General features: G+C 30.7%; 1 protein-coding gene across 1 annotated transcript in view; it reads right to left on the bottom strand.

The window, feature by feature from the left end:
- SI (sucrase-isomaltase) overlaps positions 1-17,429 on the bottom strand; it is a 99,412-nt gene that overhangs the window by 43,542 nt on the left and 38,441 nt on the right. The window contains exons 20-28 of the mRNA XM_032406206.1: positions 17,214-17,270; positions 15,959-16,083; positions 14,283-14,371; positions 11,169-11,218; positions 10,289-10,459; positions 8,105-8,260; positions 6,287-6,493; positions 3,469-3,623; positions 1,618-1,786 (exon numbers count right to left, since the gene is read on the bottom strand). Coding sequence (XP_032262097.1) covers positions 1,618-1,786; positions 3,469-3,623; positions 6,287-6,493; positions 8,105-8,260; positions 10,289-10,459; positions 11,169-11,218; positions 14,283-14,371; positions 15,959-16,083; positions 17,214-17,270 — 1,179 coding nt within the window. The remainder of the gene's footprint in view (positions 1-1,617; positions 1,787-3,468; positions 3,624-6,286; positions 6,494-8,104; positions 8,261-10,288; positions 10,460-11,168; positions 11,219-14,282; positions 14,372-15,958; positions 16,084-17,213; positions 17,271-17,429) is intronic.

The raw sequence follows: 17,429 nt of genomic DNA, 5'->3' as shown, positions 1-17,429 counted from the left end.
ATCTCCTTTAGAAAAAATGTTTCTTATTATTTGAACCATTACTGCTTTAGAGCATACAAATGAATGTAGAAATTTGTAACACCCACAAATATTGTCATATTAACTGATGTAAAAAACCATTGGTATTAGTGTAGTTGGGTTTCTTTCTACAGGTATGTCTTAATTTATTTATAAATTGGCACCTCTTTTTTAATAATAAAATGTCCTAGAAATGATTAAAATGATGAAAGTATTCAAACCTCTTAAGAACTTATATGGTAATATCTAAGTTTATATGATATTTATGATAATATTTTAAATGATAATATCTTGTTTATACAACATTTTATAAAACATTTAATTTCATTTTAGCTAGATCTTTTCATTTTTCAGAATAAAAAACCTATACTCAGGGTCATGAAATGACTTGCAAAAGTCACAAAACTTTTAAGTTGATGATCCCTAATCAAACTGACAACTTTAGGGGCACCTGGGTAGTTCAGTCTGTTAAGCCTCCGACTCTTGATTTTGGCTCAGATCAATCTCAGGACCTTGAGATGGAGCCCTGTGTCGGGCTCTGCCAGGAGCACGGAGCCTGCTTGGGATTCTCTCTCTACCTCTCCGTCTGCGCCCCCTCCTCCCCACTCTTGCTTGTGTTCTCTCTAAAAATACAAAAAATAAAACACACACACACACACACAGCCACAACAACTGACTTCTTTGACTCACACTGTATCCAAGTATTTGATTAGCATGTGAAAGAAGATTTATATTTTGAGAGTCAAGATTATATTAACCTAATAATGCCAATACTAATGTTGCAGTTTTAAAGAAACACATTTTGTAAAACAAACTTTGAAGTTGATACAAATGAAAAACAGTCTTCATAATCTAAGTTTGAACAATTATGATACAGATAAAAGTTGTTTAAGCACCTAACAATAAAAAGTCATTGCAATAGTATATACATTTATAATCTCATACTGAATATATCCTTTAGATACACATAATGTATGAAAAATGGAAATGAGCTAGTATTTTTATTAAAATGTGTTTTTTCATGATATGCTTAGAATAATTATAGTTAATATGAGTTGTGCAATTCATTAAATATTCATGAAATGTATTCCATTAATAAGACAAAACATTGGGAAAAGTGACATAAGCATATAAAAACATTTTCTAAAGATGTAACTAGCAGTATGGCCTCATAAAAATGCACACCTGTAGCTCGGTATCATAAAGGAAAAAGTTAGCATCTAATCAATATCAAAAAAGTAAAAAAAAAATTTTTTTTTTCAAGGAGAACCCTAGTCAGTTATTTCTAAAAGCTGAGAGTAAAAGTTGATTTGGCAGGGGATTCTGAATCTGAATATTTGTTCTATGCAATTGAGAGGATAGGGTTGGGGTTACAACCTCACTTTTCACTGTAATCAAGGATGTTATCCATCCAATCCTCTGCTTTCTCCTGTCTCCTGTGCCCATGGCTTTTTTGTTTGCTTTTTAGAAAATCACTGTAGCAGGTCTGGGGCCCCCTTGTCATTACTTCAGTACTGAAGTCCAGGCCTACAGAGAAGTGGCTGAGATCCTAATCATGGTCTTAGTTGCCTCATGGAGGAGTCAAATATTAATACCTACACCAGGGGCTTGGTCTCTTGTGAACATTCCCCAAGTATGCCAGTTCAGGTCTCTCTTAAATGCTGTGTGTTCCACTTCCCCAAAACCATATATATATTCTGATGGCAGGCGAGTAGATATTTGAATAAACTGGTCATTAAAAGCAAATCCAGGCAGGTAGGAGTCCCAACTGAAAAGAAAAGAAAACAATTCTAATCCTGTAGATATACACAAAGTAGTACCACAAATAACTAATGGTAATTCTTTCTTAGGTGATCTGACAATCAGTAATATTTTTCTCTGTGTACTTATTGTACTCAAATACCAAATGAAAATAATTATCCCCATACATTTTCCTTTTGACTAAGTTAAAGAATATCTAAAATATATTTCAATTAAGCATTATTAATAAAATAAATTATATGATGAATATGATTATATGTTTATCTTTAGATATATGCTGTTTTTTAAAATAAAATTAATATGAAGTTATAAATAATATTGGCCTAGAAGTAATATATGTCCCAGAAATTGAAAGTCCTCTGTTTTCCTGTTCCCTTGAGATACTCACAGTAAACTTTTTCTACATATAGAATAAAATGAAATCAATATCAAAATAAACTAAGGCATGATGGATACTTAATTTTTTTTTGTTTTTTAAATATTTTATTTATTCGACAGAGAAAGAGAGAGTACAACCAGGGGGAGAAGCAGGCAGAGGGAAAAGCAGGCTCCCCTCTGAGCAAGGAGCCAATGCTGGACTCGATCCCAGGACCCCGGGATCATGACCTGAGCCAACGGCAGACGCTTAACGACTGAGCCACCCAGGCATCCAATGATGGATATTTTAATTCCAAGCTCTCCCTAATTACTACTCCCAATCATTTTCTTCTTTAATTTTGTATTTATAAAAATGGGTGTTTTAAAATAAATCCAGAAGAAATGTGTTACAGAGAATGTATTGTTTTTCTAGTCATTTGCAAGAATGTAAAAGAGGAAGAAAAGAAATTAAAGTTGGAAGGAAAAAAAAAGAATTACAAAGAATTTGACACGTATTCAAATTTTTATGTTAAGGATTTTGGAGAAGTATTATTAAAATAATGTTTTCCAAATAAAAATAAATCATGCCATTGCAACAGAAATTTTTTACAAAATGACTTCACTTCTTATCCTCTGAAATAAAAATATGGTCGTAACAAAACAATTTTTAAAACAATACAGACATAAGTTTCTTCATTATTTGTATCCATCCTGACAATACCTGAAAACATCCTGACAACATCTTCTATAAAGTAGCATGGCAAGCTTAAATTACATAAAAGTATCTTTTAATATACTATAGTTTGTCTACAAAGCTCAACTTTTTGCTAAAATAGAAATATTTTTTTACATAAGTTTATTTGTTGTAACATAAAAATATAGAGAGATGTATGTGTATCATAATTTCATTCCATCATTACCTGGCAGAGATAGTATTAACTCTATCAGATTTCAGAACTAATAAATTTCAATTTCAATTAATTTCTAATTAAATACTTACATAACACATTTCCAATTACTTTTTTTGCTAACACTCACACTTTTCAAGAGGAGTCTTTGTTTTGGTTCTCAACCTGATTAGAAGAATGAGTGTGATAATAATGAAATCAATCACATCCAAAATGTAGATGAAATTTTACTAATCCTTAATGATAGTCCCGTGAGTGTGATAATTGTTTAGTTTAAAAATGTTAAAACAGGCCAAGTTATTTAATAAAATTGAAACATTTTTGGTGTGATAACTGATACTCTAGCACAGTGAAAATAATCTTACTTTCCCCCTCCTGACCTAAAATCAAAATATTCCTCAGAGCAAATAATTCAATCACTTACAGAACTCTTCCTGTACTTCTCCTTCGAATCTGGATGCCAAAAGGATTTTCTTTGATATCAACATCATAAAGTCTGTTTTCATAAGTACTTGTTGGCATGGCTGGAATGTTTAAAGGTACTGGAACTTCATATCTCTTAGTTTGGAGGTCGTAAATCTATTGCAAAGAAACAATGAAAAAAATACTTTTCTCTCTTTTTGCTGAAATATCATGTAAATAGTCATTAAATAATTTAAGTATAATTGCTCAAACAAGAACATTAGAATTCTTGTTTATATAATTCTTAATTCTTATTCATGGCTCACATAACTAAACAGAAATCTACATACACACCTTATGAGATCAAATTATGAATTGCATTTTATCATTTTTTGTTTTATAATTCATTTTTATATACAATGAGAAATCTTCAAAAAAATTTTAGAGCTAAATATTCTCTTATATAGATACACAAAATTATTTACCAATTCATGGTCAGACTCAGAAGTTGTTTCAATATTTTTGGTCACATGTATGATCCTACAATGAACGTTAATGGTTATGTATGTTTATTCATTTCTTTATTTCTTCAATAAATTTCTTAGAAGTGATAGCGTTAGGTCAGAGAGAGTGTACTAAAATGTGTAGGGCTTTGATATCTATTTTCCAGAAATAGTTTACTAATTAATGTTCTTACCAAAATGTATACCCTAATATTACTTTATGTTAAACTAAAAGCATTTATTTTTTTAATTATCATGTATTTCCTTGCTGATAAGGATGAACCTTTTTCTACATGATATTCAACATATAGGTTCCCATTTTTTTAATTTTTCTTTTGTTCCTTTTATTTTCAACTAACATAAGTATTTTAATATTTTATCTCTAATTTTTATTTCTTCTGTTAAATGTCTGCTTATGAGGTCTTACTATTTTTGATTGTGTAAATTGAAATCATTTGCTTTTTGTCATGTATGTGGCAAATACTTGTCCATTTTTTGTTTGCCTTCTAATTTTTTATAGTGTTTGTTGATGTTGAAATATGGTTAATTTTCATGTAAGAAAATATATAGATTTTTACCTGTGGGATTTATACCTTTGTATCTATGGTTTGAAAGGTTTTTACTAGGCAGATACAAGATAAAAATGCAACTAATTTTTTTTTCTGAGCTTATGTTTGATTGATTTTGTATATATACAAGCACATCTTTTACACACACACATATATATTTTTTATGTCATCTTTTTTCAATAAACTTTCAAGTATTTCTGGCTGCAGTTCCATACTCTTTCAATTCCGTAAATTTTATCATCTCTTCTTTTTCTGAGTTTTAATTATTGCCATTGTCATATGTTTATTTTTCCAGATGAACTTAAAGAAAATGAATTAACTTAAAAAAAAATAGGCTTATTTAAGATTTTTAAAATTTGCTTATTTTTTAATGTACTTATTTAAAATCTATCAACACTTTTTTGGGGGCTCCTGGGTGGCACAATTGGTTGGGTGTCTGACTCTTGGTTTCGGCTCAGGTCAGTGGTGATATCAGGGTAGTGAGATCAGCCCTGCATCTGGCTCCCCACTCAGCAGGGAGTCTGCTTAAGACTTTCTTTCCCTCTGCCCCCTCCCCCACCTCACCCAATAGGCTCGCCCTCAGATAAATAAATAAATCTTTAAAAAAAAATCTATCAACATTTTTAAGTCTTTTCTTATAAACAGTCAATTTACTCCTATGATTTTTTTATGTTTTTGTTGTTTATTTGATTTTTTTTCTCATTCGATTTTGCTAATGGGACTTGCCTCCATTTCAATTTCTAAATGGTGAATGATAGCATACAGCAAAACATTTTTTGGATATTATTTTACATCCAGTCATTTTGCTAATCTTATTATTTTTAGAAGTTTTCTTAACGGATTCCCTTGGAGCTCTTAAGTAAAAAATGAGAACAAACTGTTGCCAGAGGGGAGGGGTGGAGGCATGGGCAAAGTGGGTGAAGGGGTGTGGGAGATCAGGTTTACAGTTATGGAATGAATACATTAGGGGGATGAAAGGTACAGCTTAGGGAATGTAGTCAATGGTATTGTAATAACATTATATGGTGACAGATGGTAGCTACACATGTGGTGAGCATAGCATGAAGTATAGACTTGTCAAATCACTATCTTGTGCATCTCAAACCAATGTAACATCTTGTGTCAACTATACTTCAATTAAAAAAACTAACTGCTAAGAGTACTGTTGCAAGAATTTTTTTTTTTTTATGTCCACTGCACTGGTCAGAAAATTCAGGTCACTATTTAAAAACAATGTAAATAGTATCCTGTTTTGTTTATTTTTTTCTGTTTTTTTTTAAGATTATTTATTTATTTGAGAGAGAGAGAGAGCACAAGCAGGAGGCAGAGGAAGAGGGAGAGAGAGAAGCAGACTCCCTGCTGAGCAGGGAGCCTGACCTGGGCTCAATCTCAGTACCCTGGCATCATGACTTGAGCCGAAGGCTGACGTTTAAACGACTGAGCCAGCAGGCATCCCTGTTTTGTTTATTTTAATGGGACTATAACATAGTCCGATTCTAAGTAATTTATGTATTTAGCAAGAATTTGAATTTTTTTTTAAATCACCACTACATGTTTAATTATTCACAAAGTTGCAAAAATAAGAAGATTTATTTATTGTGCACCTAGATATGAGCTGAGTAGGAAAAAAAAAACTTTATTTTTATAAAATCAAAATGTCTACAATATAATTAATAATCCTTAATATCACATTAAAATTGAAGTATCTAAACTATTCAGAATCTTTTGTCTTGAGAGATGAGTCATGCATAGTTTATATTAAACATACCTTAAACTGCAGCACATCATTTTTGTGATATTTCACCTCCACACGAAGAGTTGAGATGGGTTCAGAAGGTAGCTTTATTTGAGCTCTTGTAGGATTCAGTTGGAGGTCAGTCGTTATACCCATTGATGAATACTGAGTTGAACTGACCAAATAAGGGTTGTATTGTCTAGGAAAGTAACAGTCAGGTGCTCGGGAGCTAAGAGGAGGCTAAAAACAGAATACATGTTCACTGCTAGAAATTGTAAACATTATAATATGGACTCTTCAAAAAAGGTAGACATGTTTAATCACATGTTGTATAATTTATGAATTTTATTATTTAATACTAAAATAAAATTATAATCACAGCACAAAATATCTATTATGCAACCTAAAACACCATAACTAAAATGTTATATATAATATTTATATTTTGACTCTGAAGAGACCAGTAGAGGAAAAGAGTCAAATGTCATAGCTTTTCAACAGAAAATAGAACGACCCTATGGTCTTTGCAAAAATTAAGTATTACTCATTAATTTTGATTCCATGCTTATTCTTATTCTTCATACTGACTATTGCCTTTAGTGTGTAAAATGGCTCTACAACAACCCTCAGAAGGGCCTGTACTTAAAGTTTTTTCTTTTACTTATAATGAAACTGTATCATTCCTTATCTCATGACTGATCCTTATACTGGTCAATTACATCCTGACCAGTATTTAAATAGGGACTATGCAGGGGGAGGGGGTGGCAAGGTGATGGGTATTGAAGAGGGCATGTGCTGTGATGAGCACTGGGTGTTATACTTAACTAATGAATCACTGAACACTGCATCAAAAACTAACTATGTACTATACAGTGGCTAACTGAATATCATAAAAACAAACAAACAAACAAATAAATAAGGACTATGGCCAAAGATCAAAACTGATTGGTTTATATAAGAGTGGAAGCTAGGACCTAAGAAAAAGAATGATAAATGGTGGCATTGAGGGCTAGTTGCCTTATGATAGTCCATTCTCCCATCTTTCTTATTTATTAAATTATCATATTGCTGGGAGAAGCAATGTGCCCATCTTCATGTCCCAGTCTCTTTTGAGGAAGTTATATATGACCTCCAAAACTTCCTTAAAATAAAAGAGTGTAAGCTGATTAAAATAGGATGCCCGTCCCCTTCCCACCTTTGGGCCTGGAATGAATACATAATGGTAGAAGACATAATACAATCTTGAGGATAAAAAAGAAATGGTAAATATAAGACATTGATGATGTTGAGAGGCCAGCATATCAGGCATGGGACTCTTTTTTTGTAAAAGAAAAATAAATTGTGTGTTGTTTAACCAAATCATCATTCTGTTGAATGGATGACCAAAATAACTGGCTAGAAATTACCCCTCAGTGGAACTGATACAGCCCATCAATTTCAGAAGTTTTAATAACTTGAGACAATGCTTTTGAAAGACTGACTCCTACTGACATATTATCTTAGTAAATTAAGCTATTCAGCCATAGTCAACATCTAATAAGAGTTCAACCAATAGAGGACTATTTTGGTAAGTAAAATGGGCATACTTTATTAAGTAAAGTGAGGCACACAATCCAAAGTGCCTGGAAAGCAACTTACACATCCATTTAGTCTAGCATTTACTAAAATGTCTTTGGAGAATTAATTAAGATAAAAACAAATTGTCTATCAAAGTCCTAATTTCAAATCCCAAATGTTTCTCTAGATGAATTTAGTTCATATGCTGTAGAATTAAAATTATAATACATAATGCTTACATTGAGATATTTATGTAAAAGCCATACTATGAATTATAATTAAAATTCTTAGTACCGTTTCCCATAAACAACCACGTGCTTCACACTTTTCTTTACTTGCAGGGTCTGCATCTGGATAACAAGTAAACCTTTCATTTACTGAGAAATTTTGATTCCATTGAACAGTAAAGTTTCTTCCAAGGTTAAAGTTGAGATTGTAAATGAAGAGACTCTGAAGACAAAGAAACATTAAAGAATATTTGTGAGCACTGGACTACTTAAAAATACTTAACATTTATAAAATGCAGCAACCACAGCAATTCTCCAAATCAAGTCATTGGTACTTTTAATAGGATACTTAACAGATGAGAAAGGAGAAAATATGTCATGCCACTGAAATAGCTAGAACCTCAAAATAAGAAAAGTATGAGAAATTGTAGAATACTGATGAAAAGCATTATTGCTAAATCCAGACATGAGTTCAGCTCTCAGTTCTGCCATTTAATGCTTATGCTTCTTTGGGACAATTGCCTATCCTTTATTATCTTCAATTTCCTCCCCCTGTAAAATGGGGATGTTGGTCCCTACTAAGGGGGGTTGCTATACAGGATGAATGATAAATGAAATTTAAAACACTTAACACAATGCCTAGGACAGATTAGGTATAAAATAAATATTAGTTCCCTCAAGGGTGGGAAAAGTTAATGACTTAGGTTGATATGGAGGCCCAAGTCAGAGGAGAGAAATACTTATTCCTTCAATTCTGTCTCTAATTCGAAAGTTAGGAGATAACATGACATGATGCAAAAAAGAAAAAATAAGAGGACAGTTACATACATATATATATATATTCTAATACATAATGATTTTTATTATTATATTGCAAAATTATGTTTGTTGTCTTTATACCTTGAGAATAATATGGGCAAAATTTATCCCAGGCTTCCATCTTCATAGCTTACTTTTTGATAACTTACTTTCATACTTCTACATACAGGACTGAAAATTCATATAAAGATCAGTCTACACACAGCAGAATTAAGAAGGTGTGTCTATTAGAGTCTGGGTAATTCTTACATAAGCATAAATACAGACATAGATATAAACTGAAATTGCAAAAACCAAATAAAATGATTTTCATATTATACTCTCTTGATAATCTTTGATAGAATCATAAAGTTCTCAATAGGCCTGTATTATTTAATTTATATTAATTATTATAGTCCTAGGAATATACAGAATTATAGTATATTTACTAAATAAAAATAATTAACCAATACATATTTTTATGAAAATTGCTAAGTGAAGAACTCTGGGCCAGAGGGTTTAAGAATTAGAAAAAAAATACTCTAAGAGAATATTCTATATCTCAAGTAATTTATAATTTATTCTGATATTACTAATAATTTAAGGTGTATATGAATAGTGGAAAAAAGTCAATAAAATTCATTTCAATGTTTTAAATTATTATGATCTATATTTTAAATATAGTAATTTATTATTCAAAGCAATATTATGATTTAAATATTACATTTTACAGATAAGAAAGCTGAGATAATAAGAAATTAATTTGATATGTTTAAACGCACAGATTGCAAGGCTGGAATTCAAGCCCTATCTTATGACTCCTTTTCCCTCCCTAGTTCACATCTTGAGATTTTATTTTCAACATGGGGCTCAAACTCACAGCCCTGAGACCAAGAGTCCTACATGCTCTCCTGACTGAGTCAGCAAGGTGCCTTTCTAGAACACATCTTAAAAGAGACAAAAATTACTATTGCCCGAGAAAGGAAGAGTATAAACAAAAATTCAAAGAAAAAAATATAAGATTTATCAAGGATAGTGAGCGTTCTTGAAAGGGGAAGCATAGAGAATGACTGAAGAAAGAGATTCAATCGATATCTTAAGATAGAGTATTAAATGAGAAGCTAAAGCATTTAGAACCTTTACTATATGCAACAGGTGATTAAATTAAAGTTCAGGGTTGGAAAATGGTATGAAAAAATATTAAGAAGGTGTATATAAGTGATATCCAAAATAAAATGAAATAAAGAGAAGTAACAAGGAGTCCTTTTAATGTTGGTATCTGAAATTGGAATGACCTAAAATGGAATATTGATAGCAAAAGGGAAAAAAAAGAAGTAATGTCATGAAGGGAAAAAAAAAAAAAAAAAATCACAAAACCAAGAGACTAAATGGTTACATAATGTTCAATGTGAGAATATATGAGAGCTAAAATACTTTAAAATTTTTAATTTACCTGGTTGGAAGCAGTATAAGTAAAATTGTAGTGATCTTTCATTGGTTGATTATCTTCCACCACTGTAACTTGTGTAACAGAGTCTATCAACCCAAGGATTTTTATAGTCTCAAATGCTAAAGTGGTTCCTTCCTGGTATGATGAATGTGTGCATATAATATCTAATTTGTTCTGAAAAGAAGTATATAATAGTATATATTAAGTAGAAAGTCTTTGGATACAAACCTGAAATAATACAGGTATGAAACAGAAAAAGAACCAGTCATCTATCCCTCCATTCCCACCAGCTCTCCACATCCAAGTAGCATATATAAATATACTCATTAATAACTCTTTCACTTTTTGTATAGATGCCATAAAATTTATTTTCAGAGATAACTTGAATTACCCATGATGCAACTCACATATATATCTCTTCTCATTCTAGCCTTAATGTTGATGAAGAATAACAGCTTTGGCAACAATGAATATATGAAGAAATCCAACATCTACTAAAACTATTGCTATTAATTATTAAAATTTAGCCTTGTGTGTAAATTTTTCATCCTTATCAAAATCCATAACAATTATTGCTGTGACTGATATATTAAAGCATTTTCAAATATGTTGCTTAAACAAGACATAACACTTTAAGATGTTTGAAGAATTTTGTGCATCAATTTCATTATCACAAAGTTATCTATTACATTTAAATATAAACATTTAAGGTAACAATGTATTAATAATTTAACAACTTAAATTTAAAAAATTAACAATTTATTTCATTTCTTTCTGTTGAAATCTGAAGGTAAACATCTTTCCAAAAGAAATCCATGGTAAATGCATAACCCAGACATTAGCAAGATACATGTTCAGCTATGTGTCCAAGGAGAATACTTACATTAGAAACTGAAAAAGTATATAAAATGTAGTTGCCATTTTGTATGGTATCTGAAATGGGAAAAAAAAAAAAGAGTTACCAGATCAAAATATAATTTTTTATTAGTTAAATTCTCTATTTTTATGATTATACAACACTTAAGAAATTTAAAATAAAAGGTACTGTTTATGGGCTCCTGAGCGTCTCAGTCATTTGAGCGTCCCACTCTTGGCTTCAGCGTCCCACTCTTGGCTTCAGCTCAGGTCATGGTCTCAAGGTCCTGAGATTGGATCTTAGGGTCCTGAGATTGAGCCCCTGGTCAGGCTCTGTGCTCAGTGGGGAGTCCACTTCTCTCCTTCTCCGTCTCCTTCTGTCCCTCCCCCTGCTTGCATGTGCTCTCTCTCTCTCTCTCAAATAAATAAATAAATCTTTATAAAAAATTTTTTAAAAGATACTGTTTATTAATGAAGCAAATTAAAAAGCTTATCTTTTCAAATTAAAGTCTTTAACACCTATATACAAAATAATCTTGGTAGTTTATTATCCCAGTAAGTAAAGGTAATGAATACATAATGTGCCTAGTTTAATTTTTCAAAGATGGCTAAAATATTTCTGGAAATTAAGAGAAAAAAACTTATAGTAAAATATACATAATTGTAAATTCATTAATGAATGATATTTTATCTCTTTCTAGCAAACCATGTAATTTAATTCAGTTTATCTTTGGAAGATATGGCACATCACAATTTTATTTTGCATCTTTATTTTTTTTTAAAGATTTTTTATTTATTTATTTGCCAGAGAGAGACACAGCAAGAGAGGGAACACAAGTAGGGGGAGTGGGAGAAGGAGAAGCAGGCTTCCTGCCGAGCAGGGAGCCCGATGCGGGGCTCGATCCCAGGACTCTGGGATCATGACCTGAGCCGAAGGCGACTTAAGGACTGAGCCACCCAGGTGCCCCTATTTTGCATCTTTAACTTTTTTTTCATTGTTTGAGGAAATAAGGTGAATCTGGAGATATTTTAAAGACCAAAATAAACTTTAATGAGGAAAATGGAAAGAGACAATGATTTTCCACACTATCTATGTAAGAGAACTTTTTATTAACATGTTTCTTTAACAGAGAAACTGAAGATTATGGCTAAAATAATTGGAAAGAAAGTGAAAAAAGTAAAAGGAATCAGAAAATTTATATATATGTTCAACAATATTAATTTACCTAAAATTTTAATCCTAATTAATGAAATAAAAATCATAACCTGAATTGAAGGTAATTTTATTTGTTTATTTACAAGTTGATTATTTAGAAAATTCTGATTTTAACTTTTCAAAGCACATAACTATAGAGATACCGTATTTGATAACTGATTAAATCATATCTCCTTCATATTTTTAACCATCTTCCGAGATGAAAGTAAATTATCAATATGTATTTTTATATAGAAAGAAATATATTTGGGTATATTTATATAATTTGAGAAATAAGAATAACCTCAAAATCAAGCCCCACATGTTATCAACGCAGGTATGATCTCAACATCATTCTTTAACTGATTATCACAAATAATTTAATTCAGCAGGAATCCAATCTTAAGAAACTTCTTTGTGGTAAATATTTGGAATCTATTCTCATGGGAGAGCTCACCCTAGTGTACTTAGTCTCTGAAGTATTTGAGACAGAGCAAGAAGGCTGGTGTGCTGGAGGAGAATGAGAAAAGGAGAGCAGTAGTGGAAAAGTGTGTGTGTGTGCACACATATATGCCAAAATACAGATCATGGTGAGTGGTCTATGTCTTGATAAAGACTAAGGCTTCTAACTGAATAAAATGAAGAATCATTAGAGGGTTTTGAGGGGAAGTGTGATGATTTGAATCATCTTTTTTTTTTTAATTTTATTTTATGATGTTATGTTAATCACCATACATTACATTATTAGTTTTTGATGTAGTGTTCCATGATTCATTGTTGAATCATCTTTTAAAAGGATTACTCCACCTGCTGGATTGTAAATAGAATGTAAATGGGGTTCGACAAGAACTATAGACAGACCAGTTAGGGAGCTATTATAGGAATTAAAATGAAAGATAGTAATGATAGTGATGGAACTGATGAGAGAACCCACGTCGAGGTAGAACCAAGAGAAATTCCTAGGCTATGAGAAAAAATGGTCAAAAATGGTTTTTGGTTTCTTGGAGAGATGAAATCACCATCAATTGACAAGGGAAGACTGTAGGTGAAGCAGATATATTGTGGTAATCTATATTTTCATAAATAAGCCTTAAAAACATGAATTTTTTCATAGATTCTATATTTTCAAATTATAAGAGAGCACACCAATGCATAGATTATTTCCTGAAATTAGGTTAGAGATGTTTGGATGTTTCATACACATATAAAGACATATGGGATATTCTTTAATACATCTGAGAAGGAGTGAGCGAAAATAGAAGCTAAACTATAATTTTTTTGTATACAAAAACACATACCTAAGAGTCTTCTATTAAAAGAAATGGGATAAAAAAACCTTAACAAATTTATGAGGGTAGTTGTAATTGACTAAATCTAAACAGATAAATTTAGTATGGCATAATTATATATTAGCAAAAAATGGCTCATTTTTTATTCACTTGGGTACTGAATCCTCAAATTTGGGGCTTATGAAATAAAATTAAATACACTATTAATTAAAGTAAATTGTGAAATATTTAAATGATAACACTCTTACCTCAAATAATTTAACATTAATTAAACAAAATTTTAAATGTTAGGTTTTTTTTACAGTAATAAAATTTTAGTTTTTAACCACTACTCTTAAGAGAGTTAACAATATGATAAAATTTGTATATTTGTGAATTTATTAACTACTCTAATTAAAAAAAATAATCTAAAAAAAGATATCTGTACTTGTCAAAAATTTTACAATGAACCAACAGAAAAAAATACTGTAATTCAATATTTATAATTTAAAGAACGATGTTAAATTTCATAAAGTAACCTAATATCCTAAGATAGATAAAAAAAGGAATTAAAAAATAAAACTTGACATTTTTTAAATAGATGCAATGTTGTATCAATAAAGGCAAATTTTCCCATCATCAGAATGAACATTTAAAAGTATATCACATTAAAACTTACTTTTAGTTTCTCCATCATCCCAGAAAAAGTCTCCTTTTGCTGTGCTATCTTCATTTAATGCAACTATAAGTCCTAGAGGGTTCGTCCGGCTGTTAAGTAAGTTTGGGTGTATATGTGATTCAAAATAAATTTATAATAGTGGACTATCCTATAAATAAGTCAGTTTCAACTTAGCAGATCTGTAGGCGTTCTGCATTCATGTGAGAACACTGATATCAATAAAATTCATGTCTATATTTATTATTTTTTCCATGAGACAAATAATTTATATACTTATAAAATAAATGAAAGAAATAAATATAATAATATAATACGGAATTTCTTGGAGGCAAGATACCAACAAATTTGAAACACTATAATGATACTTCAAACAAGAAAAATTAAATATACTTTATGAATGAAGAATACATTTAACATGTATTTGCATATCTCAATTAACTCTACCTTGTAATTTATCAAGACTACATCTTATATACATAATAAAGAAAAGTACAATATAAACACATTTTGATGCTCAGTAGAATATCTACTGGCCTTACAAATGAGGCTAATTCTATCATGAGGAATGAGACATGATGAATACAATTTTTTTCTCTATTACTGTAGGTTTTTAAATCTAAAATAGTACCCCTGAGGCTATACAGTCCATCCTGCATGCTCACAAAATATATTCCATCCTGCATGCTCACAAAATTGTATGCTTCTCTTGTTCAATACAGCTCTAGAGTATAACTAATTTTTTAGAGAACAGTCATGGAACAGTTACAGTCTGAAAATAATCAGTTATAGAATGTCAAATAAATTAAGTTACTAGCACACATTCATTCACTCATATATTTGTTCCTTCAATAAATATTTAGCAAAAATAGAGAGCATATTATGGGGCGGACTTTATTATTATTGGTTTGGGGACTAAAACAGGGAAAAGTCCTTGCCTTAATGGAGTTTAGAGTCAAAGGGAGTGGACACATTATATAGAAGATAAAGTAAATAATATAATTCCAGATATTCTTAATGTTATGAAGAAAACACAGCAGGCTAAGAAATAGAAAGTGACTATCCCTTGGGGTGTTACAGAATATGGGGAAATATGTGCATTCAATATAACCCCTTCTGTGCTCTTGTACCCAGAATGAATGCTGCAAGATGGAGCACAAGAATTTTCAAGTTTCTTCTTTTTTTCTTAATATTTCTGGAATTTATTCTTACTGAACAACTTAGTTTCTATCTCATTCTTTCCCTAAACAGAATTATCCACCTCATTTATCATTTAAAGTAAAACATTTTAGCAGAAAGAAAAACATTGTGACATTTATGTATTGAAAATCTAAATATGTAACTGACACTTTCAACAATTATATAACTTACTTTAATTTTTCATATTTTTATTAAGAATAACCAATTAACTTTAATTACACATATTCTATAGAGAATATCATCACATTTTTGCATATGAAAAATTATGGTCTAATCATGTTCATTTTTTAAATCAAAAAATTTGTAATAATGTTACATAATTTGAATCTTTTTATAAATGATTATATTTAAGAATTCCCTCCATATGTAAAATATCTTCTGGTGAAAAAACTAAACACTAATTTTTGATTCTTAATAAAATATGAAATATTAAAACTTGAATTATATTTCAGATTTCAGTTAATGATTTTTCATTTTACCTTGCATTTGTAGTTACAGCAGGTTGTTGAATGGGGATAATATAACCTCCTCTAACATGTAATCCTATTTTGTCTCCTGGAAGATACATATTAATACGTTGTTTTTTCCATGGCCTTTTTGCACCCTAATATTTGGAAGTTAAAAAGATTTTTTATTACTAGTGAAGACTTTAAACCCATTTCACAAGAATTCAATTTTACACACAGAAATAATTTTTACTGTGAGCAATTCATGTCATCTAAATGCATATTAATATGCTGTTTTCTAACTTTGAAAAATCCTTTTTTTTCAGTTTACTGAATAAAGCAGGAGAAAAATAAGTTCACTTTTTCAAAAAAATTAAAAATCAATTTAGACAAATCAATTTCCCCTCTACAATAATTAATATTCTTTATTAGTCCTATATTTATTCTTTGTTTTGGTTTAAAATTAAGCATTCTTTAAAAAGCTTTTAAAAATCTTTGTTTTGGGGCACCTAGGTCACTCAGACGGTTAAGCGTCTGTCTTCGGCTCAGGTCATGATCTCAGGGTCCTGGGATCAAGCCCTGTGTCAGCCTCCCTGCTCAGCCGGGAGTCTGGTTCTCCCTCTCTCTCTTCCTCTCTCCCCACTCCTGCTCTCTCTCTCAAACTCTCTCTCAAATAAATATTTTTTTAAAATTAAAATAAAGTAAAAATCATTTCTATAAAAATAAAGGGTATGCTTAGCAAATATAAATGATATGCAAAATAATGCCTTTTAAAATAAATACTTCTCAAAAGGTCTTAGTCAATTAAAAAAATAGGTTGTATATGAATGCTACAATGTTGCCTTTTCAAGGTTGAAATGAAAATCTTTCCCAAACTTTTGAATGTGCCATATAAAAACAAACGCTTACCATTAGCTCAATACTCAATTCTTCTGTCAATAAGATAAATATATAAAGTAGGAAAAGCATCAAAATAAGTCACCACTCCTTCCTAAAATTACTCCTGACTTTTATTTCCACAATTTAAAAATGAATAATATAACTCTTTGTACTAAAGAATATAACTTTATATTAATCACATGCAACAAACATATACTTGCTCACATGCAACAAAACATGTATACCTGCACAAATTTTACACATTGTTCAAATTTGGAATTATTCTTTTTTTGTAATGATAACACAAATGCTGAAAACAGATACGCTATGTGTTGGGAATTAAGTTTCCACATACAGATGTTTAACAGTGTAATACTTGTGAGTCTATTATTATATTAAGGACACTTACAGTTTCATAATCATACCAAGTAGCATTAGGGATGTATGCATTCACAGTATCTGCTCCCTAAAATAAAGCAAGATAATTTATACACTTTTTGTTTACTTTAATACTTATCAGAAGAGTATCATATCAAATATTAAGTTGCGGGGCGCCTGGGTGGCTCAGTCGTTAAGCGTCTGCTTTCGGCTCAAGTGATGATCCCGGGGTCCTGGGGTCGAGCCC

This window comes from Phoca vitulina, unplaced genomic scaffold (assembly GCF_004348235.1).
Source record: "Phoca vitulina isolate PV1807 unplaced genomic scaffold, GSC_HSeal_1.0 scaffold8, whole genome shotgun sequence".
NCBI lineage: Eukaryota > Metazoa > Chordata > Mammalia > Carnivora > Phocidae > Phoca > Phoca vitulina.
This window is presented reverse-complemented; position numbering and strand designations above follow the sequence as displayed.